At 42.3% G+C, this 26,419-nt stretch overlaps 1 protein-coding gene across 1 annotated transcript in view; it reads left to right on the forward strand.

The window, feature by feature from the left end:
* LOC135942260 (zinc finger protein 98-like) overlaps positions 1-26,211 on the forward strand; it is a 47,790-nt gene extending 21,579 nt beyond the window's left edge. The window contains exons 2-6 of the mRNA XM_065488278.1: positions 6,948-7,086; positions 7,329-7,484; positions 8,583-8,843; positions 8,935-9,104; positions 25,831-26,211. Of these exons, the coding sequence (XP_065344350.1) occupies positions 6,948-7,086; positions 7,329-7,484; positions 8,583-8,843; positions 8,935-9,104; positions 25,831-26,112 (1,008 nt within the window). The 3' untranslated portion in view covers positions 26,113-26,211. The remainder of the gene's footprint in view (positions 1-6,947; positions 7,087-7,328; positions 7,485-8,582; positions 8,844-8,934; positions 9,105-25,830) is intronic.
* The last annotated feature ends 208 nt before the right edge of the window (positions 26,212-26,419 follow it).

The raw sequence follows: 26,419 nt of genomic DNA on the forward strand, positions 1-26,419 counted from the left end.
AAATTATTTACGATGCAATTTTGTAGTTCTGTTAGACTTTTGCAACTAGGCAGGCGCGGAATTCGGCGTTTAATTTGAATGGCGCGCGAGCGGCTCCTTTTGCCGGCCGGCCGGGCCGGGATTATTATTACAATTTCTCTCTGATCGATGTCGGCGGCGCAGGAATTCATCGGCGAACAATGGCAATGACGGGATTCCTGCTCTGACGACAACAAACAAAGTGCTGAGCGCGCGGTTAATTTGAAATTCTGGCGCAAAAAGAGCTCCATTGTTCGCGATTTGAATGGCATCTTTCCGCGCGGCCATCTCTTCACCGCGATTTTTTCCTCTCTTTCGCCGGCCGGCCGGCCGGCCGCTGCCGTGCTGCTGCTCGACAAGCGTATGCTAATCTTGATACGTGTCCTGAATCGAGAAGGTACAGCACCGCCGCGCAGAACAAAGCCCCAGACTCGCCTAATTAACATTCATGCGAATCACGAAATAAATACACGCTCGCGCGCGATTGCCATTTCGCGATGCTAATCCCCTCTGTCCACTAACTCCGCGCCACCACAATGCATAGCCGAATTTCCAATCGCGACGGCATCGGCCCGCAAAAAGATAATACACCCTGAGCAGGTGAAAGGACTCGGGACAAAACATCGAAGAAATGAAAATTTTGTGAAAAACTGGTGATTTTCCGTGATTACCCTGAAAAAGGTGAGCCTACCCTGAGAAAGGTGGGTCTACCGTGAGTAAGGGTCACCAATCCTGAGGGTGTGCCTTAATGTACACCGATAAATTTAGTCTTTGCAACTTAATTTTCTGTCAAACACCCTGAAAATCACCTTCAAAAGGTATACTTACCCTGAATATTCAAAGGTTTTTCTGCCCTGAGAATACCCTGAGAAAAATTATAATTGACAAGGAGTATTTAAATGAGCAGTATCTTCAAAACAACCTGAGATAAGGTTTTTTCACTACCCTGACCAAGTTCAGTACCCTGAAAAAGGGTAGAGATCCAATTTTTTTGACAACTCTACATTTCAAATGAAAATGTTTATCTTGAGGTTGAATCGAATTTCTAAATCACCCTGAAAATCACCTTCAAAATTATACATACCCTGAATATTCAAAGGTTGGTCTACCCTGAAAACACCCTGAGAAATCTAAAATTGGTGAGGAGTATTAAAATGAAAAGTATCTTCAAAAATAGAGAATTCTTACTACCCTGAGTATTTTATTACCCAGAAACAGTTTTTTGACAAAAATATTAACCCTGAGATTTAAATCACCCTGAAAAATACCTTTCAAGTGCAAAGCCTGAGAAAAATCCTTGTTGAATAATAAATTGAGAGGGAATTCGGCGGGCGGAATGCGAAACGAGGTGCGACGCTCGAAATTGAAGTGTAATTGGCTCGGAATAAACACGTGTGGCGTGTGTGTGTATGTGTGTGTGTGCGCGAGTAATGTATTCTTCAGAAGCATAGAGCCGCGAGCAGAACGGCTCCCACCGGCGCGTCTGCTGGATTTATGGGCGGGTCAAAGGTCGCCCGCGTGACTCTCGACAGCCAAAACAAACCCGAAGCTCTTCATCGCGCGCGGCGGCGGCTGCGGCTGCTGCACCCTCCGTTTTATTACCCTGGAGCAACCCTCGCTCGATACAAGTTCGAAATTGGTCATTATCTCGCGGCCGGGCAGCAAAGAAAGGGTTTTATTATTGCCCGGTTGGGTGGGCGTGGCCGCCGAAAGCGATTAAAGGTAATGAGCAGCCGCGTGAGAAAATAAGCTCGGCGCTTTTAATTTCGTAAATAATAATTTCGAATGCATTCGGAAATAAAGGCAGCGGCGTGCGAGATTAGACGCGGCGACAGGCGCAGATTTCGCGCGTAGGAATAATAATGAGATTACACAAGAGAGAGCAGCGCAGCAACAACGTACGTAAAAGCTCCGGAGCCAGTTTTATTGCGCGCATTTAACTCTCTCATTGGCAGCCGATCAAAGCAACAACCGGAGAGACAGCACTCATTACCGCCGCGCTGCAAAAGGACATCTGCGGACACCTGCATTATATGCATCTCCAGTGTGTGTGTGTAATAATATCGGCGTTTAGCACCTTTTTCGTGTTGCCACGCCCTCCGAGCCGAGAGAGATGCCAACAATGACCATTATTGCGCGGCCGACACACGTAAGCCGCAGATCGAATCGCGCAGCGCGCGTTTAATTGTCTCCGCCGCCCGACACTTCTCAGGGACGTGAAACACGGACCCTGAAAAAGGTATCATACCCTGAAAAAGGGTAAAACACCCTGAAAAAGGTGACATACCCTGCAAGCTTACACTGATAAAGGTAATTCGACCTGAGAAAGGTCGAATTAACCTGAAAAAGGTTTTTAACCCTGAATTTGACAGTAAAATACCCTGAACCGACCTGAAAATGGCAAAATGTTACCATTAAATGCAAACAACCAGAAAGTTATCCTAAACCTGTCTGGTTTTACGTACTGAACATTTTTCACGTCCCTTTTGTTTGTCGAGAGTGGAATAATATTTAAATACACACACGTGCTGGCATTATAAACATTATTTCCTTTTTACTTTTGGCGGAGGAATGCCGGGGAAGGCCTTCCTGCCGTAAACGCAAGGTCGTGAGATATTAAACGCTGCGCGCACAGCCGCAGCTCTGGATATTATGTGGGAGCCGAAAAGATACAAGATTGCAGAGAGCTCTCGCGCTTATTATTATTATCCGGCGCGGCGCGTCCGTCCAACGCTCACTCCTTGTTGCCTGGCTACAATTCGTGTGGATAATATTTCAAAGGCGAGCGAGCGAGCGAGCAGAGCTGAGCAGTGGCACAGCCAGGCGTTTTCCGTTTTTGATTTATCAGTGCCCATTGTAACAGACCTATTTATTATAATAACATTGACAATTAAAATTATACCAGCCAACAGCAGCAGCAGCAGCGCGGCGAAACAACCTCCTGCTACACGCACACACACACGCGGACGTGATTCTCGCCCGCCGTAAATCAACGCGCGCGCACACCCGTGATTTAACCCTTTTCTTTCCTCCGATTATACTAATTAGCATTCGTCTTCTCCGCTCGACTCATGAATTTCAATCACGAGAAAGCAGCAGCGCCGATTTTTTCTGCCAAAACACGCCATTTGATTTACGATAGACGCTGGAAAACTTTGTTTTCAGGGTGATTGGACCTCCTCAGGGTCTTTTTCAGGTTGTTCCTGACCTGAAAATAAAATTATTTTCAATTCGTGGATCATTTTATTCCAGATTCAGAGCTAAATTATTCAGGGTTCGACCTTTTCCAGGGTACTGGTACCTTTATCAGGTCAAGTTAGGACCTGAATCAGGGTTTAACCTGTCATCGGTAAGATTTTTCAAATTTAAAATCATTATTAAACAGAATGTCAAATTATCCGTGGGTTACCTTTTTCAGGGTGCGACCTTAATCAGGGTAAACACTAAATCCAGCTGTTTAAACACACTGAACAGCTTTAAGAGGTCGTTAATTTTTTCTTTGGCCCATTTTCACGGTATTAAAGCTCATTTCCAGGGTATTAAGGTCCATTTTCAGGGTATTAGTGTCGAGATCGGGGCCGATCGAACGTCAAGCGCGGAGACAAATTCCGAGAGAGCGCGCCGGCCGGCCGGCCGGGAGCAACTCACGACTTTATTCATCAATTACGGCGGCGGTCGGAGGCGGTAATTAACTTGTGGGTGGTCCTTGCGAGGGCCAGGGGTGGATGATGACATAAACAAGGCCTAATTAGCGCGTGATAACGCGTCCGACAGACGTACGAACGGCTCCTTTTTGCACGGCCCGCCGGCCAAATATGAAAATGAGCCGTGAAAAGGGCGCCGCCCGAAATATATTCTCACGATGCTGATCCACCTTGCTGCCTTGCTTCCTCCGCGCAGTGACAGTGCATATAACACACACACACACACGTCCGCGTTTGTCTTACAAAGTGTCCGTTTATTTCAGGGTTGACAGGTCGTTACTCAGGGTGTTCAATATTTAGTTCCGCGTGGTATTTTATTGAAAGAAATTGCTGAAATTAATATTTTGAATATTTTCAGGGTAGAGTTACCTTTTTCTGGGTAGGCTAACCTTTTTCCAGGGTAAAGCGACCTTTCACAGGGTAAATTGTTGAATTTTCCATATTTTCAAAGAATTTGGGGCAGTCAGCCAGGGACGATTTTAGGTTATTTAGGGTTCAATATTCCCTTTTTCAGGGTGGTGTCACCTTAAGCCAGGGTGAAACGACCTTTCTCAGGGTAGACAACCTTTTTCAGGGATTTTTTTTTTAATTTTTCATATTTTTAAAGGATATTGGGCTTTTTGCCAGGAACCATATCAGGTTACTCAAGGTTCAGTATGGTCTTTTTCAGGGTATAATCCCTTTTTGATGTTTTACCGTTTTAATTAAATTTTTCACAACAATTAGACATTTTCAAGGTCCATTCTCAGGGCACTCTCAGGGTACTGCAGCTAATGAGGCCGAGAAGAGATACTTTGCAAATAATGGAAAGACGCGCCGCTCGGGACGAGCTGCTTTATTTTTATTACTCCGCGGCATTAACTTAAAGCAGGCTGAGTTTAAAATTGAACCTGACAGAGAAGTGAGGCCTACTTAATAGCTTCCACGCCCACTCGGCGAATGAGTTGCACGAGAAGGGGTTGTAATGAGATCTGCTCTCGCTGGGAAAATAATATTTCACCTTTTTCCAATCCAAGCAGCAAACTGGTTTCACGCGGAGGACGAGCACCCTAAATTAACGAGAGAGAAACAATAAACGCGTTCAGTAATTACATTTTTGAGGCCGCTTTGATTACATTTTTGCTTGATTGATGGGAGGAGATGGGCATCGCCATTTTTAGGAAGCGCGCACCATAAATAAAACGGCTTAATTGCTTATTTATGCAAAGAACAACGAGAGAGAGAGAGAGACGCGCACCGTGATTTATGGATTCGCCCGACGGCGATTGCATGGATCGGGATGCAAATTCGGAGAGAAAAGTCATTACGGCGATTTATTGTAATTTAAATCGGCACCTGTCAAAATTCAATACGCTTTGTTGCGGTGGCTCGGTGGCTCGGCTCTCGGCTCTCGGCTGCGGAGCAGCCCGCGGTAGCACTTCAAAAGCAGTGAAACCAGCTTTCGGATGCGTCTGTCAAACCGATCGACAGCTCAAGAGCAAAATGTCCGCCGCCGCTTTTTGTCTTTGCAAATGTTTTAAACATCGCGTTGGTTGCGGTTGGCTAAAATGGGCGCTGATGTAATGCGCGCGTTGTTTTAATTTCGCGCACTAAATCACTCTCGTGCATCATCGCCTGCTTCTTTTATCTCTCTCTCTCTCACTCGCGCACTCGCGTTTCTGCTTCTGCTCTCCGAGAAGATGAAAGAAAACCTTGAAAAGGGTTAATAGCAGCAGCAGCCGTATGTGTGCTGTTCAAACTCTGGTGGAAAAATATTAAAAAGCCGCGCGTTGAGACGCGATGATGATAATGAAAATTAGAAGGCAAAAGCAATTTACGCCGGCTAATTAAAAGGCAGGCAAATGCCACAACAAAGTCCGAATAATAATAAAACACACACCAACCAACCACTCGGCGCGGCGTCGGATGGATCTACGTAAATGCGCGAGCGCGCGCGATAAGAGCGGCTGCAATAATGGGAAGTTAATTAGAATCTGCGTGCAGCAGCGTGTATATATATTCAGCGTTGCTGCTGCTGCTGCTGCTGATGCTGCGTGTATAATATGATTTTTCTCCTTGAGCAGAGGCGGGTGGGCCGACACGAATATCAGTTTCCATCTCGGCGTCACGAGTTAAACAATGCTTCGTGCTGAGCCACCGCTCCAAATCATATTTCACTCGGCCCCCGATTAATGTTGTGACGCGCCGCAAATTAACTCTCAATTCCCCTCCGACGAGACGAGAGAAGCTTTTCAAACAGCGGCCAGCCTCCCTGAAAACGCTTGTTTGCTCCTGCAGCCTCAAAAGGTGTTCTCCCCTCAGTGAGAAACGACTTTTTTACAATAATCAAGTTCATTTCTTATTAAAAACGAGGAAAAATTTCCTGAATTACCCTGAACCAGGTCGACTCACCCTGAAAATTGTCCACAAGTACCCTGAGAGTGGATTAGTTATTTTTAAAAATAGTCAGCAACACCTTCAGGAGGATTTTTAGCAATTATACCCTGAAAAAGGTCAGTTCACCCTGAAAAATGTCAAAATACAACCCTGGAAAAGGTATATTACCCTGATAAATAGAAATTAAACCTGAAAATCACCTGGTTTACGAATTATAAAAATATAAAAACGAATAACTTCATATTTCATTACCCTGAAAATTCCAGACTCACCCTGAGCAAGGTCAAGATACCCTGAAATTACCCTGACGCCGAAATAAATCATCAAAATAGTCTAATTTCCCTCTAAAAATTGGTCTGACAGCCAAACAAACCCTCTCTATTCTATATACCCTGAATAAAAATCACAATTTGGGAGCTGCCGTTTTTTGTAGCTGTTTGCCAACAAAGACCAAACAGGGGGCGGCCTTTGCTCCTTTTCCGATTAGTCACGACGCATATCGCGCGCGCGGGGGATGAAATCCATTGTGTGCAAGGCAGATTGGATGCGCGCGGCGATGAAAAGGTGCTGACTGAGATGCACCCGCTCTTGAAACTCATTACGGCGGCATTACGCCCGACAATGGGCCGCCAAGGTCCTCGAACCGATTTGCTATTGTGTGTGTGCCGTGCGTGGAGAGCTGGAAGCTGCACCGATGCGGCCGCAAATTAAAAAGCTCTCTTTGTCTGCGCGATGCCTGCCGAGCGATAGGCCGCAAATTAAAAATACGCCCACCGCGCGCCGAAATTGAAAGAATAGCAAAGGTCGAACCAATAGAGCCATAAAATAATTCTCGTTTGCGTGTTGCAGATCAGACACCGATTCGGCTGCTACGACGAAATCACCGAGGCCGACGGACACCGCGTGCGCCACTGCAACTGGGTCCGCTTCCTCAGGGCCGCCAACAGCTACAACGACGAAGTCAACGTCATCGGCACCAAAGTCAAAGGTAGGACCCGACAAAACCGGGAATTAATGGAAAAAAATTAAAAATCCATGAATTAGTTCCCGATTTTACCGCTTAGCAGCGCCACTAAATTAGAATCAAAGAATTAACAAGTAGTGTTCGGTCGAAAACCTTGACCCTGGCAGGACCCATGTGCCTAACTCCTTCATTATTTATAATTCACTCGTCTGGCGCTGTCGGAGCCGTGTATTTTTTTGTTTATAACCGTCGCGTCCGTGTTTCAGGTGAGCCGGTGTTCGAAGCGATCAAAAGCATCCCCCCAAACACAGAAGTGGTGGTGTACTTTCTGCCCGAGAGACCCGAAGAGTTGTTCTTCATGCCGGCAGTGCACTTCCTGCGAAACTCGCTTTACCGCCGCACCATGGACTCCATCCTCGAAGGTGAGTTTTGAGGTAGAAAAAAAAATACGAGAGACGCGCGCGGGTCGTGTGAAATATGGCGAGGGTCAGCAATCCGCTCGCCGCCGTCAGCATTCCACCGGTGATATGTGTATGACGAGTAGAAAAAGACGTGGATTTTTTACACCGGCTCTTAAATTTTTTTATTCATCTCTGCCGAGCTCAGGGTAAACGGTTTTTCTTCAAATGGCATCAAGGACAGATTGCCCGAATCGAGTTTAAATTAATTGATGAAGAAATTTGGGGGTTATACGCGATTTTTGGAATTTTTCAGGGCTTTACCTTTTTACAGGGCATTCAGGGTTATACCTTTTCCAGGGTAATACCCTTTTTCAGGGGAAAATGTATATGGAAATTTTAATGTGATACATTTCCAGCGAGGAAAATTCATATTTTCAGGGTAAATATCCTTTTTCAGGGTAAATACCTTTTTCTGGGTCATACCTTATTCAGGGTGCTTATTAAAAAGTGTAATTTTTCATAATTTGATACATTTTGAGCCAATAAAAAGAAATTTCCCTCAGGACCTCTTTCAGGGTCCACTGAACTTTCTCAGGGCAGCCGATAAATAATCTTTTTCATAGCTGCTCACAATCAGGAAAGAAGACAACATTTTGAGCGTGCCTTTATTGAGTCACTGGGCTGGCCTTTAATTTTATTCACTTTTATACACTCGCTGCTGCTTTCCGTGTCTTTTGACAACAAATTATCTGTTCGAGGAATAATGAAGCCGGCGAGCGACTTATTAAAGAGATCGGGCTGGGCGGACGCTGGAAATGATTCGAGGCGACTGGCTGGCTGCTTTTGATGTTTTTTCTAATCCTTTAGAGGAGCGCGAGATTCGATCTCTGTGTGACAACGGCGGTCGGTCCGTCAGTCCGTCCGTTCGTCGTGAGATAGAGCAGCTCGTTAAGATCTTAGAGTTTGTCGTGATGTCCGCTGCTGGAATCTCTCGTGTCCGTCGGCGGGTTAATAAAAAAGTGACAGCCGGGCTCATCTCTGCGGAACAATCTGAGAGAAAATTCCGTCCATCTCGCACCGTGGGATTTATTTGAACAAAATATTCCGTTCGTTTCGCAGACTCACCCCTCGACCTGTCCATGTCGCTGCTGTCGCGGGTGCTGGTGGCCAGCGACACGGACGAGCACAAGTCCGTCTCGGGCGACAGCTCGGCCAGTTCGGCCGCGTCGTCGGCCGGCGACATCGAGAACCTCAAGACAGACCCCAACGTACCTGCCGTGGCCAAGAAACCTCGCGAGAGGACGTTACTGCCGTGCGAAGTGTGTGGAAAGGCGTTCGACCGACCCTCCCTGCTCAAGAGACACATGCGCACCCACACAGGTAAGTAACGGAATTTTATTTACAGTGTAGTCGAAACACACTGTAGTGAAAATTACTCAAATTGGAAATTCGCCCGTGGTGTGTTGAACAGGTGAAAAGCCGCACGTCTGCGAGGTTTGCGGCAAAGGGTTCAGCACGTCCAGCTCGCTAAACACACACCGGCGCATCCACAGCGGCGAAAAGCCGCACCAGTGTGGCGTATGCGGCAAGCGCTTCACCGCCTCGTCCAATCTCTACTACCACCGCATGACGCACATCAAGGTACGTTGAACTCCCAAAATAGACAGAAGAATATTTTTTATTACTATTATTTTTGAACGTTTTTACTACGCAAAATAGTTTCGAACGCGCGTTGGAATTCGCAAAAGGAGGCATTTGGAATTGCTCAAGTGGCCCGGCATGCTAATCATTCCTGAATATACGACTCTTCCGCGAAACTGCTCCCGTAAGGAATAATTATAGGAATCGAAAAGCTGTCCAGTGTGGGAACTTTTGTCAGAGCGGAGACAGCCAAATGCTTTTAACCGAAAAGGCGCGCGCGATAACGATCCGGCGGCTGCGGCGGCGGCCCAAGAGGAAAGCCCGAGGACTCAATTAATTATATTGTAAATCGGTGCGTATAATATGATGGATCTGAGGTGTCAACCGGCTAATCGCGATAAAACACCGAGATTCGGCTCCTTTTCTTTCTTCTTGACGGACGCGCTCTCTTTTATTCCGTCGTGTATTGATTTGACGCAACGAGAACCGGTTTTTTGGCTGAAAAAGTGTGCCTATTAGAGCAGAGAAGGGCCCAATAAAGTTCGTCGCCTTGTCACGCTGCTCTGGGCCGCGCGTAATTAATTAACAGAGATGTCGCCGGCGATAAATTTCCCGGTTTAAATTGGCCAAAGAAAGAAAAGAATCTGGCTGCCAAACACACACACTGACTGCCATTGTTTTTCTGCTGCTGCGAGTCGTGTTAATTAAAAGGCTCTAAAGGGAGGCTCACGGCGCATTTTTGGAACATTGTAAGCACGCCGCGCGCAGTTAAAAAACGAGCACGGAGCTAAATTAAGTTGGGACATTGTTCGAATTCACTTAAAAGAATGGTCACTTTCTTGGAATCACGCGCGCAGATTGCGATCTTTTATTAGCATACACTGAAAAATGGAAGGCAAAGGCCAAGCAAAAGCAAATGTTGCTACTTGCCTATAAATTAAATCTAGGAACAGCTGTTGCGCAGTTTGTTCGCACATAAATCGCGCGGCGGCTGTAGGATTCGCAGCCGAATTATTGTTGGCAAAAGACGCGTGTAATGAGCATAAACAAGGCGAATGCGTCGCAGCACGACGTCGGCCGCGGATGACACTCCGATTCATCATCTTAACATAATAACACGCCCGCGAGAGGAATTAATTCACGTTACGCCGCGGCCGGGGTCCTCTGCCGCGCGGCGTGGAATAAAATCGAAGGAAAAAAGCGGGCAAACGCACGGAATGTTACACCTGCCTCCGGGCAAAAACAGCACGCTCCGATCCGATATTGTAATGTGTCAATACCGGGAATCGCCGCCGAAAACTGTAAACTCGCTTTTCGCCCGAATTCGAGCCGGGCAAAAACTGGACGCCGCAGCTTTTTCTGCGCTCCGCGCGCCGTCAAAAGACGCGTTTTCTGCCACAAAAGCTGAGATCTCCAACCGAAATTTTCCAGTAATTTAATTTTCTCACGAAACCCCGAGAGGTGATTTTTTTCCGTCTGCCAAGTCTCGCCAGGTCTGGTGTCGGTCGGACAATGCGGAGAAGAACATTGTTGCCACCTGGGAAGAGAAGGCATTCGCGATTGCCAGGGTCGCAGGTCAGCGCCGAGAACATGTAAATCACGCTGCGGCCGCGTGTTGTTGCTTTTCCGACGTGTTTATGTTTTGCCGATGCTCTTCTACCGTGCGCACCTTTATTTAATCGCCTGTCGATGGGGGGTCTCTCCGTTCATTTTTCCGACAATTCCACACACGAAATATACTGGTTCCAATCGCTCTTTAATTTAAAATCACCTGCGAAACTTCCCCTTTTCCGTAAAACTGAATTTTAAATCTTTTTAACTAAATTTTCATAGTCTATTTACTTCCCCTCTTAACCCTTCATTGTGTATTTTCCCTCTCCACCTTTATACAAAGGTTCTTTAACCTAAACCACCTTCGAGATTTCCCCTTTCCACCTTAAATCGTTCCTGAGACTTCCTGAAATTTCAAAATACAATCTAGCCGTCCTGTTAATTATTTATTTAAATGCCTTTCCGTTCCTCTCAACCTTTGAAAACTTCCCCTCCTTACCCTTGTCATCACTTCCCTCTCCCCTTAATCCTTCGTTGTCTTACAGTATTTAATTTTAACTATTCTTAAACCGTTTTTCCTCTCCACCTATTTCCAAAGGTTCTTTAAATTTAAATCAAATTTCCCCTTTCAACCTTTCAAACTTTCCCCAGACTTCCTGAAATTTTAAATCTTCCCTAGCCGTCCTTTCAATTCTTACCCTTTGTTTTATTTCCATTTTAATTTAATCCGTTCTTTTCAAACCTTAATTCTTTCCCCTCTCCACCTTTTTGCAGCTCCCCTTCTCTGTTTGTAAAAAAAGACTTTCCTGCTGAGCGAGAAACAAAGCATTGGACGCTGTGCAATCCGCCCGCCTTTGTAGTGATCCCATCGGATACATACTGCACCCTTTTGTAATTGAAACGGATCGATCGCAGTCAGGCAGTCAGGCAGGCAGGCAGGCAGCGTCGGACAAAGGAAATTTTCGGCGTGGGCCGAGCCGAAGAGAACACAAGGGTCAGTGCTTATTAAAAATCCAATCTGCCGATGCCGATGCCTGGCCTGGCCCGGCTAATCTCGTTAGCATTTTAATTTGGCTCGCCTGCTTTTCTTCTTTCGCCTCTGCTACACTTTGCGTTTGTCACGTGACCCCGCGGCGAAAGGTTAATGAGAACCGCGACCCGCTGGAAGAATTCGCTATAATTTCGGTCGTGACCTTTGAAATATTTCCTGAATTCGGACAGGATAGAAGCGTTTAGCGCGGGGCGAGGCGCTAGAAAGAGCGAATTACGCCCAAACTTTGCATAATTCGCGCGGTGGCAACAACAACGAGTTTGCTCGGAGCGAGAGAACAACAATCGCCGCGATTATATTACATTATTAAAATTCCAGCAGCGTGTTGGGAATCATAAAAGCGTCGAATGGGAAATCTGCATTTAATTGAGAGCGAGAGAGAGATAGAGATGAGATGCTAATTACGCGCGCGCTTTTTGCCTCTTTCCCGGCGCGCACAACTATTTACCGGAGTTATTACTCGACTGCCACGTTATTTATGCTGCGGGGCTTGCCCCCTGCGCTCACAGTTTTATATAATTGTTCACCCAGCCAGCCAACCAACCAACCAACCAGCCAGCCAGCAGCGGCCGGCAGCTTTAATTATTCCAAATTGGTAGTCTGCTCCGCGGGCCGCGATCGCCGCCGGCGTAATTACACACCGAGCAGCACTCGTTTCTTTCATTCCTCTTTCTTTCTCCGGCCGTCTCCATCCTCAGGGCTCGCCTCGCCTTCCCAGCCCAAAACCAATCCGAATCAATCCGTGATACCTTTAAAAGCTGGCCCTGGGAAGCTCTAAGAGGCTTATTTTCCTCTAAAATACATTAATTATTGAGGGGAGGGAGTAAAAGGTGACAAAGGGGAATGCGGATTCAGGGTGTATATTGATTTTTGAGAATCTGTATACTTTAAATTTAATATTCATCTGGAAATTAAAATAAAATGGTCTGTTCTAGGAAGGGGAAGTTTAAAAGGTTAGGAGGAAAGGTATTAAAAGGGTTTAGGGGAAGATGCTGTGCCTTTTTTCAATTATTAGGATTAATTTAGTAATTAGGATGAAAGACAATCCTTCAATTTTCTTGCTGAACAGTTAGGGAAGGGATTTCAGGGTGTTTTAGGCAGGAGGGGAAGTAAAAAAGGTTAAAAACTTCAAATTAATCGAAGAAATCAGCATTTTTCGATATTAATTTAACTATAATTGCCTTCTTGAAATTAAAAGAAAATTATCCGCTCTAGGCAGGGGAAGTTGAAAAGGTTAGGAGGGGAAGAGACATTTATTTGGATTAATTTAATAATAATTTGCGGCAAAGTAATTGAATCGTTGTGGCTTTGCTCCTGACATAATTGGGATCCAATTAATCTTGGCCTTCTCGTCTTCTTCCGCCGATGATTGGATTGATCTCTTTTCTGTTTTAATTTTGGCCAAAGTAGCCGTAAAATTCGGCAACAGCTGTTGATTGACGCGAGGGATGATTGATGGTGGCGGCGAGCGTGTAATTTCGAGCCGAGCAATTTACATCAAAATTGGCTGGCTCTCTCACGCGCGTGATATATCTTTTCAAATTAAAACGGGCGAGCAATCTGGCCGGTCCGATCTCAAATTGCGCGCTCGCTGCTTCTGTGACTCGCTAGTTATTAATATTTAGCAAAGGGCGATTAACAAGGAATCCTTTCGGACAATTAGAGCGCGCGCCGCGCGGCCGGGGAATTATTTTAATTGAGGGGTGTCTTGTGCGCGCAGCAGCAGATTGATAAAGGTAAAAAGAAGCTGCTCTGCTGCTCTGCTGGCTGGCTGGCTGGCTACGCGTATTTATAATGATAGCCGCGCTGATATATTGTGAGAGTAAGAATGCACAGAGTATAGGTTGTTGCGATTTAATAATAACACGATGCCCGCCGCTTTATTATACCTCCCAATGACATACAACTGCCATACTTCACAACACACAGCACAACAATAATATTCGTCTACCGAAACCGATAATTAAACCGCGCGCCAAGGACAGCACCAACGCTCCTCGCTGAAACTGAAAAATTATCATTCTCTGCATGTGTGTAGCTCGCAGGCAGCCGTGTAATTTTCCTTCCGCGTTTGGATTCTCCACAGAGAGAGAGAGAGTTGGGAAAAATGTTTTTAATGAGGGGAGAGAGAAAAAGGTGACGGAGGGGAATGGAAAAGGGTTTATTTTTGGTATAAAATGATTAGAAACAGTTTTCACGGGATATTTGGAGCAAACAAAAGTGTTTAAAAATGCAGGGAAAGTTGAAAAGGGGAGGAGGGGAGGTAATAAAGGTTTAAGGGGAATTTAAAAGGGTGCCAATGATGATAAGAACTTTAAAAAGCGCGAAAGAAATGTTAGAGTTTCCTTCAATTTACCATAATTGACTGTAGGGGAAGGTATTGTAGGGTTTGTTAGGCGCGAGGGGAAATGAAAAAGGTGAGGAGGGGAGGAATTAAAGGAATAAGGGTGCTAATGATGATATGGATGAAAGAAATGTAAGAGATTTCTTTAATTAGTATTAGGAGAAGGTGTTTTAGGCAGGAGGGGAGGTAAAAAAGGTTAAACAAATCCAAATCAATAGTAAATAATCAGCATTTTTATATATTTTAATCATTAAACCTTAAAACTACAACATTAACGTGTCTGAGACAAAGATCCTTCGCTTATTTACTCCTCGGCGTGGTGTCCATTTGTTGGTGGCCAATTATGCAGCTGCGTGTGTCGGGAAACAAGAGCTTTAGCCGCTCTCTTTCTCATTCTCATTCTCTCTCGTGGCGAGTAAGACGTAGGGTGGATATCGTGACAGAGAAAGAACAGAGAGATGTAAGGCGAAACGAAGGTGGCCGGTCGGTCGGTCGGTCGGTCGGTCGGTCGGTCGGTTGGTTGGTCGGTCCGTCGGTGCGGCCAGTGCGATAATGATGTCGTGTCGCGGGCAGAAACAACCAACACGGCCCTCACGCCACGCTCTCCTCGTCGCGCGCATAACAACCCAATTTCGCCTTGTCGCCGTATCTGCCCGAAAATCTCTTTGCTCCGCGCTGGCATTTTGGTGAGCGCGGCCCCGGCGAGCCAAGTGTCACGTCGATGCTGTTCCGCCTCACTTCGCGCGCGCATATAGAATTCCACACGTGAGAGACCGAGAAAAAATGAGCAGATTGCCGACCGCATCAGCGGCGGCGGCAGCAACCCAATAAAAAGTTGGAAAATCTCTCGGATTTGGAAGTCACCTGATCCCGGCAGCCGTCTCATTGTCAGGGTCACCCATTCTAGTCTCCATGCGGAGAGATTGTTAATCGCGGATCAGGAGGGGAGGTCGAAAAGGGTGAATGGGCGAAGGTAGAAAATGATTTCAATCTGTGACAAATAGGGGAATAAGTAATGAAAGGAATTAGGTGGAGGAAATTTAACTATTTAAGCTGAATTTAATTTTCAGGTACATCGGGGAGGTAAGGGGAATGTCGGAAAGGTTTGAATTTGATTCAGACTCGATAAACAATTGAAATTTCAAATTATTTAATCAGGAAATTGGTATTAAAGGTTCTAGTGGTGACAAATGATAATGAGGGGAAGTGAAAAGGTCTTTTCTGGTACATCAGGGAGGAATGGGGAAGGTCGGAAGGGTTTAATTTGAATTTAACTCGAAACACAATGAAAATGTGAAGTTTTTCAATCAGGAAATTGGTAAATAAGGTCAGGACGGTTAGAAAAATATTAGTAGGGGAGGTGAAAAGGTATTTTCAGGTAAATAGGGGAGGAAAGGGGAAGGTCGGAAGGGTTTAACTTGAATTTAAATAAAATCACAATGAAAATTTCGAATTTTTTAATCAGGAATTTGTCAAATAAAGTCAGGGTGGTTAGAAAAAGATTAGGAGGGGAGGTGAAAAGGTGCGGAAAGGAGAAATCGGATTAAGACTCGAGTGGTGGACCCGGTGCAGTTTGGTCTGGGGAATTCGGCTGCTTTATCTGGGATGTGTCATCGAGTCGCGGGGGAATGCGCGCTGCTCGGCCTTTGTCATAAAACGTGAACGCGTTTTATTTGCTCGAGAGGCTCGTTAAGCGGCGGGTAATTTAATTAAAATTTCGGAGCGAGCGCGGAATGCGGCGCAACATGATAATCCCGGCGAACAAAGGCCGGCGAAAAGACATCTGCCGCGGCGAAATGGTCCTTTGTGTTTCGTGATCGACCGCCGGAATTTGGGCCCAATTACGCCCCGCGCCGCTTTTCCGCGCGCATGCAGATTTTCCTCTCGCTCTCAGCAGTAGTAATAATTAAACAAGTGCCAATGAGCGCGCCGGGAAATCGCTCTAATTGGACCATTACTCTGCGTGCGGAATGCGATCCAATTAGAAGCCTTTTTACGGCCGAGCGTACACATTTTAAAAAACGACAAAAAAGTGGTAGCCGCGCCGTAAAAACTAATTACCCGCGCGCTGCGCTCGGCCGAAAATTTCCGACACACAAATCAAAAGACGGTGCTCGCGTCGTAAAAACAAAAAGAGGAAAATAGAAATTTATTTGGCGAGTTGCGAAAGCAGTTTTTCAATGAGACATGCGTCGCGCTAATGACACCTTGGGCGCGAGATTTACGGCGTAATTCGACTGGAGAACACACTTTTCGATCGGCGAGAGAGTTATGCTCGTGCTGGCCGAGTGATTACCCTGAGCTTAACCCTGGCGACCTATGCAAAGTGCACTTATCCGCGCTGCGCTGATTATTATAGGCATGAGCGAATAAATTTCAACTCTCCTGCATGCGCTTTTCTTGGGCGTTTCGCCTCTTATTTCTGCTCAAACGCACACTTTTACACTCTCGGCACCGCTCGAGGGGCGTGAAAAAAATATTTTTAGCCCTTGTTTAGGTGGGATGACTCCCATAATGGGGGTTGATGGGGATTTTTTGCTGCCGGATAATCTTAATTGCCTTTTTATTTAAAAATTCCAGTCTCGAGATAAATCCGGCGTCGATTCTGTTGAATTTTGTGGAAACGGAGCTAATTTTTCACGTCCCTCGGAGCCGTTTTGTAACGAGGCTTATCACCTGATGCTTTCCGTGGAATAAGTTGGTTCGTGTCGGTGAATACCATTATTTCTGCCGTTCGCCGCAGCTCATTTTTATTTGGGCGAACGACTTGTCCGCTCTGCTCTGCTCGGCGGCTGATTAGCAGCTGGATGTGCTCTGAATTAACAGCGGCGGCAATATGAAGCAGCAGGGTTAATTAGCGCGCGGCTGCTGCAAAATTTTGTCATAATGAGATGATAGCGAGTGTCAACGCGGCGGCGTTTGTTTTATAAAATGTGTCGAGCCTAATTAACGATGCAGAAAAGAAGTTGAAATCGCTGTCGGCCGGCGCACAACATTAACATTGCTGCGAGCTGCTTTTTGGACCCAGCTTTTCCCGGAATAAATATTCGAAAAACCTATTTGCTTCCTTTTAAATCGCGTGTAATTACCCCAGCGAGCAGCAGACGAATATTAAAACCGTACGCGCGGTCGTAAAACAATTAAAAGATCGCATGACTGGCCGCAATATCGCGCGCGCGTAATTATTTTCGAAACGATCGAATTTATCGAGCACACGGGAGCAGCTTAGCCAGCGACTAATATATATAAATTAGAATGCAGCTCTCGCGTGCACCGGAATAAATTTAATTTTAAAATTAATTTAGATATCAACTGCGGAATTTCAATGTAAAACACGTAAGTCTTGCGAAATAAATATATATATATATAAGGCACAGCAATTATTTACTCTCTCGGGGCTGCTGCTCTTTATTTTTAATTAAGCTGCTCTCTGTTCCATAATGCATTTCTCGTCCTTTTAATTTTATGCACTCGCTCTTTCTCTCTCTCTCTCTTTCACTCCGCCTGCTCTAATGGAGTGATAAAAAGCACTTTGCGCGACCTCTGCATGCGGAGCCGGTGACATCTGCCGCTCCATAAACTCTCAAAGGTCGGCGACGCGAAACATTGTTTGACTTATGGCCCTTTCGACATCCGCATCTGCATTATGCACGCCTAATGAGACGAATCGTAATTTAAATCTACAGATTTAATTGGTTTTCGAATGAGGGAAAGAGTTTTCTGAATTATGTTACACGAGTAATGTGTATTTAAATAATTATTTACTCAAAGAAGATTCCCTTTCATTCGAATCAAGGTTTTTCAGCAAATTAAGGCTTGAGAATTTATTAATACTTCTCTCAATACCGTCAATTCTGCTTTAAATTGCTCAGATTTGCTTCAATGAGCTTCCAATGAACCTTTAATTTGAATCAAAGTAAATTTGAGCACGTAAGAGCAAAGGAAAGTGAATTTAAGCAAATTTAAGTTAGTTTGGTGAAGCAAATTAAAGTCAATTTCTAGCAAAACAAATGAAATTTGAGCGAGTAAAATTATATTCAAGGGAATATGACAAAAAAGCAAATTTAAACAACTCTGAAGCAAATTTAAGTAAAGTAGTTCGAGCAAATTAAAATATATCTAAGCAAATTCGAGTAAATAAAAGTAAATGCAAGGAAAAATGATTAAAAATAAAATTTGAAAGAATTTCAGTAAATTAACCAAAGCAAACTAAAGTAAATCAATTTCAATTTCCAGCAAAACAGAGAAAATTCAAGGAAACTTGCTTAAAAACAAATTTAAGTAACTTTGAAACAAATTTGAGCAAATTAATTGAAGCAAATTAAAATATTACTTTCCAATTTACTGCATTTTCACCTTGCTTAAATTTGTTTCAACTAGTTCTGTTGTTTATCTTTGCTTGAAGTTGTTTAAATTTGCTTTTATTTTGCTTTAACTCGTTCCTCCTGGCTCGGACTTGTTTAAATTTGCTTAGAATTGCTCAAATTCACCTTGATTTGCTTTCATGAACTAGGAAAAGCATTTTTACAATTTAAAATTAACCAAATTTGCTTCTTTTCACCTTGCTTAAATTCGCTTCTAATTGTTTCAACTACTTTTCTTCTTTAAATTTTACTGTAATTCGTTTCTCCTGCCTCGGACTTGTTTAAATTTGCTTCAAAATGCTTAAATTCGCCTCTATGATCTAGAAAAGGCATTTTTAACAATTTAAATCTTATTGGGACGAGAATCAAGAGTAGATAATTCATTGTTTTGCGCGTTGAGAGCGATCAAGTGGAGGATTTATCTGCTTTCTGGCGGCGAAATCAATTTGCGATATCTGCCGCGAGATAGACGCGAGGAATTTGAAGGAAATGAAAAGCGCAGCGGTTGTTATTGCCGCAGCGAACAGATGTGAGTGCCGCGCGGTCGTGAAGGAAGAGTGTATATGTACGCGGTCAGTCTGCTCTGCTTCTCGTCGCGGTCGTGATATCATTTATCCGACGAGGGTCAAGTGCCTGCGGGATAAATTAAAGAGCTCTCTTGATGCTATTTCGCGATAACTGCACGCGAGTGAGAGAGAGAGAGAGAGAGAGAAAGAGATGCAGCTCTCTCGGCGCGCGGTAATAATAAAATAATGGAGCACCCAGCCGTGCACTTGTCCGCGAGTGCACCTGCAGCGGAAAAATTCGTGCGCGCTGTTTTGCTTCAATGATATTTTATTATTCCGCGCGCTCGTTCATTCACAAATGCAGCACTTTATGTATTTAATGGAAATCGCGGCCGCATCTTTAATCAGCAGCGCGTGATTTTCCCTCTGCTGCGCGCAATCCATTCACTCTATGCGATGCGCGCAGTCAATAAATTATTTTTCGAGCAGAAAATGATACACTTCCTGAATTGCATGAGCGCTCGTTTCTATCTTTAAGAGTTTCATTTATAAATTCATCTGAGTTCGGTTTTAAACTCACATGAGAGCAATTCAAAACAAATTTAAGCAAACTTAAGCAAGTCCAAGCAAATTTAAAAGCAAGTCTAAGCAAATTTAAGCAATTCTAAGCAAATTTAAAAGCAAGTCTAAGCAATTCTAAGCAAATTTAAACAATTCTAAGCAAATTTAAACAATTCTAAGCAAATTTAACAAAACTTAAGCAGTTCTAAGCAAATTTAAAAGCAAATTTAAGCAATTCTAAGTAAATTTAAGCAAATCTAAGCAAACTCTAGCAAATTTAAACAATTCTAAGCAAATTTAAATGCAAGTCTAAGCAAATTTAAGCAATTCTAAGTAAATTTAAGCAATTCTAAGCAAATTTAAAAGCAAATTTAAGCAATTCTAAGTAAATTTAAGCAAATCTAAGAAAACTCTAGCAAATTTAAACAATTCTAAGCAAATTTAAAAGCAAGTCTAAGCAAATTTAAGCAATTCTAAGCAAATTTAAAAGTAATTCTAAGCAAATTTAAGAACTTCTCAGCAAATTCAAGTAAATTTAAGCACGTCTAAGCAAACTCTAGCAAATTTAAGCAATTCTAAGCAAATTTAAGCAAATCTAAGTAAATTTAAGCAATTCTAAGCAAATTTAAAAGCAAATTTAAGCAATTCTAAGTAAATTTAAGCAAATCTAAGAAAACTCTAGCAAATTTAAACAATTCTAAGCAAATTTAAAAGCAAGTCTAAGCAAATTTAAGCAATTCTAAGCAAATTTAAAAGTAATTCTAAGCAAATTTAAGAACTTCTAAGCAAATTCAAGTAAATTTAAGCACGTCTAAGCAAACTCTAGCAAATTTAAGCAATTCTAAGCAAATTTAAGCAAATCTAAGCAATTTTAAGTTAATTTAAAAGCAAGTCTAAGCAATTCTAAGCAAATTTAAACAATTCTAAGCAAATTTAAACAATTCTAAGCAAATTTAACAAAACTTAAGCAGTTCTAAGCAAATTTAAAAGCAAATTTAAGCAATTCTAAGTAAATTTAAGCAAATCTAAGCAAACTCTAGCAAATTTAAACAATTCTAAGCAAATTTAAATGCAAGTCTAAGCAAATTTAAGCAATTCTAAGTAAATTTAAGCAATTCTAAGCAAATTTAAAAGCAAATTTAAGCAATTCTAAGTAAATTTAAGCAAATCTAAGAAAACTCTAGCAAATTTAAACAATTCTAAGCAAATTTAAAAGCAAGTCTAAGCAAATTTAAGCAATTCTAAGCAAATTTAAAAGTAATTCTAAGCAAATTTAAGAACTTCTCAGCAAATTCAAGTAAATTTAAGCACGTCTAAGCAAACTCTAGCAAATTTAAGCAATTCTAAGCAAATTTAAGCAAATCTAAGTAAATTTAAGCAATTCTAAGCAAATTTAAAAGCAAATTTAAGCAATTCTAAGTAAATTTAAGCAAATCTAAGAAAACTCTAGCAAATTTAAACAATTCTAAGCAAATTTAAAAGCAAGTCTAAGCAAATTTAAGCAATTCTAAGCAAATTTAAAAGTAATTCTAAGCAAATTTAAGAACTTCTAAGCAAATTCAAGTAAATTTAAGCACGTCTAAGCAAACTCTAGCAAATTTAAGCAATTCTAAGCAAATTTAAGCAAATCTAAGCAATTTTAAGTTAATTTAAAAGCAAGTCTAAGCAATTCTGAGCAAATAGAAGCAACGGAAACAATTTAAAGTAACCATTTTGACAAGAAATGAATTAGAACTAGTCCGTAGCGAGGTAGTAATTAATTTGGTCCGATTTTGCTCGGGGGTGACGAGGACAAAAAGTTAATAGGAAGTCTCTCTCTCATCTCGCGTGTTTGTTTTGTGTTTATCCAACACACACACACACATTTTCGTTTTGAAGGTCACGCCGCGAGAGAGTAAATTACAATTTTGTTGGTCGGCTGGCGAGCGCGGCAGGCAGGCAGGTAATAATAATCCGGTCGGAAAACACACTTGTCTGTGCGTAACAATACACAAGAGAGGCTTTGTAAGACAAACAATGGAGGCGCGGTGCCTTTGACTCGCGTCCGTCATCCGCGCGCCGCCGTGGCCGCGGTCGCGGCCGCGGCCAAGCTCAATTTGCGTGGATTTCAATTACACGACGCGCACAATTTCAGCTCCGAAATAAGAAAGAAGGAATTAAAAGCTGCGTCAGTCGTAAATCAATCAGCGGCCGGAATGTAAATTTTTTTATCGGCCTATTAAATCATCGTGCGCGCCGACTAGTGGATCGATAATTAAGAGCGGAGAAAAAGATCCTTATCGGTAGAGGGAAAAAAGTTAATGGGCCGAGCGCAGTGAATATGGAGCTTTTAATTTCGACTTCTCCTGCCTGCCTGCCTGCGCGTATAAATTAGTCGGCGCAAAGAGCAGCAGCAGCAGCAGAGACCCAAGGTGACGTCAGCCCGCCAGCCACACACGTTTATCCGAATTAACATAAACTTCGGCTCCCGACTCACGGAAAAGTCTATGTCACTTTGCAGCAAATAAAAATGGCAGTTTTAAACAATAATTTAGTGATTTGAAGCAAATTGAGAGAAACGGAGCAAGTTTGAGAAAGAAAAATGAATTTAAGCAAATTTAAGTAAGTTATGATAAGCAAATTGAAGTCAATTAATAGTAAAACAAATAAAATTTGGGCGAGGAAAATTATATTCAAGGAAATATAGTGAAAAAGCAAATTTAAACAACTCTGAAGCAAATTTAAGTAAAGAAGTTGAAGCAAATTAAGGTAAATCTATATTAATTTCCAGCAAAACAAAGCAAATTCGAGCGAGAAAAAGCAAATTTAAGGAAACATGATTGAAAACAATTTTAAGCAACTTTGAAACAAATTTAAGTAAGTCAATAGAAGCAAATTGAAGTAAATCGATGTAAATTTCCAGCAAATTTAAGAAAACAAAAGTAAATTCAAGTTAATATGATCAAAAATAGCAAATTTAAGCAACTTTGAAGCAAAATTAAGTAAAGTAAAATAAGCAAATTAAAGTAAATTTAAGCAAATTCGAGCGAGTAAATTTAAATTCAAGGAAACATGATTAAAAACAAATTTAATCAACTTTGAAACAAATTTAAATTAATTTACTGAAGCAAATTAAAGTAAATCAATTTCAAATTCCAGCAAAACAAAGCAAATTTAAGCGAGTAATAGTAAATACAGGGAAAATGATTAAAAGCAAGGTTAGGCTACAAGTAAAGTAAATAAATTGAAGCAAATTGAAGTGAATTGATGTTAATTTCCAGCAAATTTGAGCAAGAAAAAGCAAATTCAAGGAAACATGATCAAAAAGAGCAACTTTGAAGCAAATTGTAGTATCTCAACGTCAATAAAAATTGTTTCCGACTCAACAGGTGTGCTTGCGAGGGTGCCTGTGCGGCCAAACAGATTTTTCTCTCTCATGAGAGAGGGACACGGTGATGCCTCTCATTCTGCGGCGTTTTCACACCTCACGAGAGAGTGTTTATAGTTTATTATTCCCTGGTGGCGAGAGATGGGTCAGCGGCGATAATAGGCTCGGGTTTCGCCGCCGCCAATGATCGAAATAACAATAATAAAAGGCCCCGTGCGTCGTAAACACTATCGTTTTGCACTGACGATTTTATCAGGCGCCGTAATTTTCATATGATAACTCCATCTGCGCGGAAAATATTTCCAGACGCATATAAAAATTAAGTGCGCTGGCTCTCGCTTAATAAAGCCGTCAGAATTATTGAAATTGCCGCGGCGCAGCGAATTTTTCGAATGCCGCAACGGCTGCACATTCGTTATTTCTTAATTTGCGCGGAATGCAGGACGCGCAGAAGATTCGCTATGTTAATTTGCTTCATGACCAACTTGTCCAAAGCAGGAATTTCCCCTTCGAATTTTTGAAACTGTTAGAAAAGTGCGGCAATGCCTAATTAGTTCCATAACTCCCAAAAAAGCTTTATGCTAATCAAAAAAAAATTCCTCTCGAATTAATTCGCTCCAAAGTTTCCATGTAATTATTATTTTCTTAATTTGACCTTCCACGTGAAATCAAATTCTCTGTGTCTGTAAGAAAAGCAGCACTATACTTTTAATTTCCTTTTCTTCACGGTCTGAAACGCGAGAGCCTCGTTGCGCAAACAGCAATTGTCGGAAACGCGGGCAGCATTTCTCACGCGGGGGGAGTCTAACACAGAAGAAAATTATAATTTAAGAAATATTGCACGCGCGGCGCGGGTTCCATATGGCGTCGGAGGAAGGAAGTCGTGAGCTGGCGCGATAAGGAGGCGCAGAAGGCACTGGCCAATTATCCGCCGAATCTGATTATCTGCCGGCGGACGCTTCCTCCACGCTCGGGGGGTGAGAGAAACTCTATATATAAGACGCAACTGACTTGGGAATTTTCTTAACCTGCGCACCCTCGTCGGTCACCCTCGACTTGTTTTTGTCACATCATTATGCTGCTCACTCTGGTGTAATGAGAGGCTCTTTTGTGTTTTCCAACGAGCGGCAGATGCGTATCAAAGGTTGCTGCTTCTGGCGGGCCGGGAATTTACATAAATCGCGCTCATAATTTAATTCGTGCGGCTTTTGTTAGTATGCAGCACGTAGATGGATATTGTATTCAAAATGAAGAGCGCGTATTTAAAGCGAGCGGCCGTTTGATGCTTATTTAGGGGTTCCCCTTTTGACATCTTTTCGTCAATGTCACTGCCAGCGTGATTGGTAGGCTCATTGTTCCCGCGCTCGTTACTCACAAATTCATGCGCGCCGCTCATATTATACATGCGAATTCATGAATAGCAAACACACTCAGCACTCACTCGCGCGCTGATCCTTTATCTGCCGCCAGAAAAACAACCAAAAACAAAAAAAAATCCCTCCAAATGCACTCACAATCGCGCGCGGACCATTTTTCGGCGCGCACACGAGCTGAAAACTCAAATGCGTGCTCGCCAACGTAAAAGGACAGGAAGAATATTATTATTTGCTCCTTTGACAGACTGCTTAGCAATTGAATGAGAATTATTTTTTATATTTTAAACAATCGATCTTCTAAAGGGCAGGGAATTTATTCTGGAATGGCTCATGCTAAGAGTTATGATGTAAAAATTGTCTGGAAAATGAATATAAAGTAAATTATAGTCATTCGAAGCAAATTAAAACAAGTTTCTTGCTAATCATTTTCATTTAGAAGCAAATTTAAAGCAAACTAAAACAAATTAAACAAAATTCTTTGAAGGAAATTCAATTTTGTGGATTTATAAGCAAATTAAAGTAATTTAAAACAAATTTAAGCGAATAAAAGCAAAGCAAAAGTGAAAAATCTTTAAAATTAAAACAAATGTAGGTAAATAATAGTCATTTAAAGCAAATTGAAACAAAATTAAGCAAATTTAGCCATCTGAAACAAATTTAACACAACTATGTGAAGCAAATTCAAGTAAATTTCAGTTGATAAACATATTTTTGTTAGTTGGACGTCGAATTTAAGCAAACTTAAATAAGGCCAAGCAATTTTTAGCACATTTAAGCAAATTTAAAATAAAGTCCAAGCAAAATTAAGTAAGCTGCAGAGTTGTAAGCAAACTTAAGCAATTTTAAATTAATTTAATAGCAAGTATAAGCAATTCTAAGCAAATTTCAGCAATATTAAGCAAACTTGAGCAATTATTGGCAAATTTAAAAGCAAGTATAAGCAAATAGAAGCAATTCTAAGCAAATTTCAGCAATATTAAGCAAATTTGAGCAATTATTTGCAAATTTAAAAGCAATTGCAAGCAAATTTGAGCAATTATAAGCAATTCTAAGCAAACTTAAGCAGTTTTAAGTTAATTGGAAAGCAATTTTAAGCGATTCTGAGCAAATGAAAGTAATAATCTGAGCAAATAGAAGTAAGGAAATAAATTTAAAATTATACTAACTAATTGAACACAACTATATGAAGCAAATTCAAGTAAATTTAAGCGACTAAGAGTCCTTTTAAGCAAATTTAAACAAATCAAAGCCTCCAATAGAAAGAGCAAAGCAAAAATAAATAATTTAAATAATAAATCTAAAGCAAATTAAAACAAGTTTAAGTATTTTAGAAGCAAATGGAAGCAATTCGTTCGGGCAGAAAATTTCTAGCAAATTTAATAAAATCATTTGAAGCAAATTCGAGTATATCTGAGTTTGTTAGAGTAAATGACAGCAAATTAAAGGAATTCTAAGCAATTTTAAGCAAATTAAAACAAAGCAAATATAAGCATTCTTAAAAATAAATACACCTCGAGCGATTTTAAGCAAATTTTCCCATTTTTAACCTGAACAAAAACAATTCCACAATTATTAACGTTCACAATTGTTTTTGTGATTGTTGCAGGAGAAGCCGCACAAGTGCCAGCTGTGCTCGAAGTCGTTCCCGACGCCCGGGGACCTCAAGTCGCACATGTACGTGCACAACGGCTCGTGGCCGTTCAAGTGCCACATCTGCAACCGCGGCTTCAGCAAACACACGAACCTGAAGAACCACCTCTTCCTGCACACGGGCAAATACGCCAAGGGCTCGGCGGCGGCGGCGACGGCGGCGTCGACGTGCTCCGGCGCCGAAAAGAAGCAGAAGGCGCCGCGTCGCTTCGGCAAACTCGCCGTCGAGATCTTCTGAATGAACAGACTGAACAAATTTAAAAGTGTAAATTATCTCGTGTACACACTCAGCCAAATGCCTACTCTTAGTAATTTAATTCTTGCCTAGTTTTTTTTTTTTTTAAATAAAAATAAAATTCCTCCCTTCGGAGACTTTAACGCTTGGAAATTCTAGAGAATCTAAGCGGCTGTTATACATTTTTTATATAAATACTATCTCGCCCGCGTCGCTATCGTTTCCCCCTGTACAAATCGAATGAAAAGCGCGAACGATAGTGCGACGCGGGCGCGTGCCATTTTTTGTACATTGTCGGTGCAAACGCGCA

The sequence above is a fragment of the Cloeon dipterum genome, chromosome 4 (assembly GCF_949628265.1).
Source record: "Cloeon dipterum chromosome 4, ieCloDipt1.1, whole genome shotgun sequence".
Lineage (NCBI taxonomy): Eukaryota > Metazoa > Arthropoda > Insecta > Ephemeroptera > Baetidae > Cloeon > Cloeon dipterum.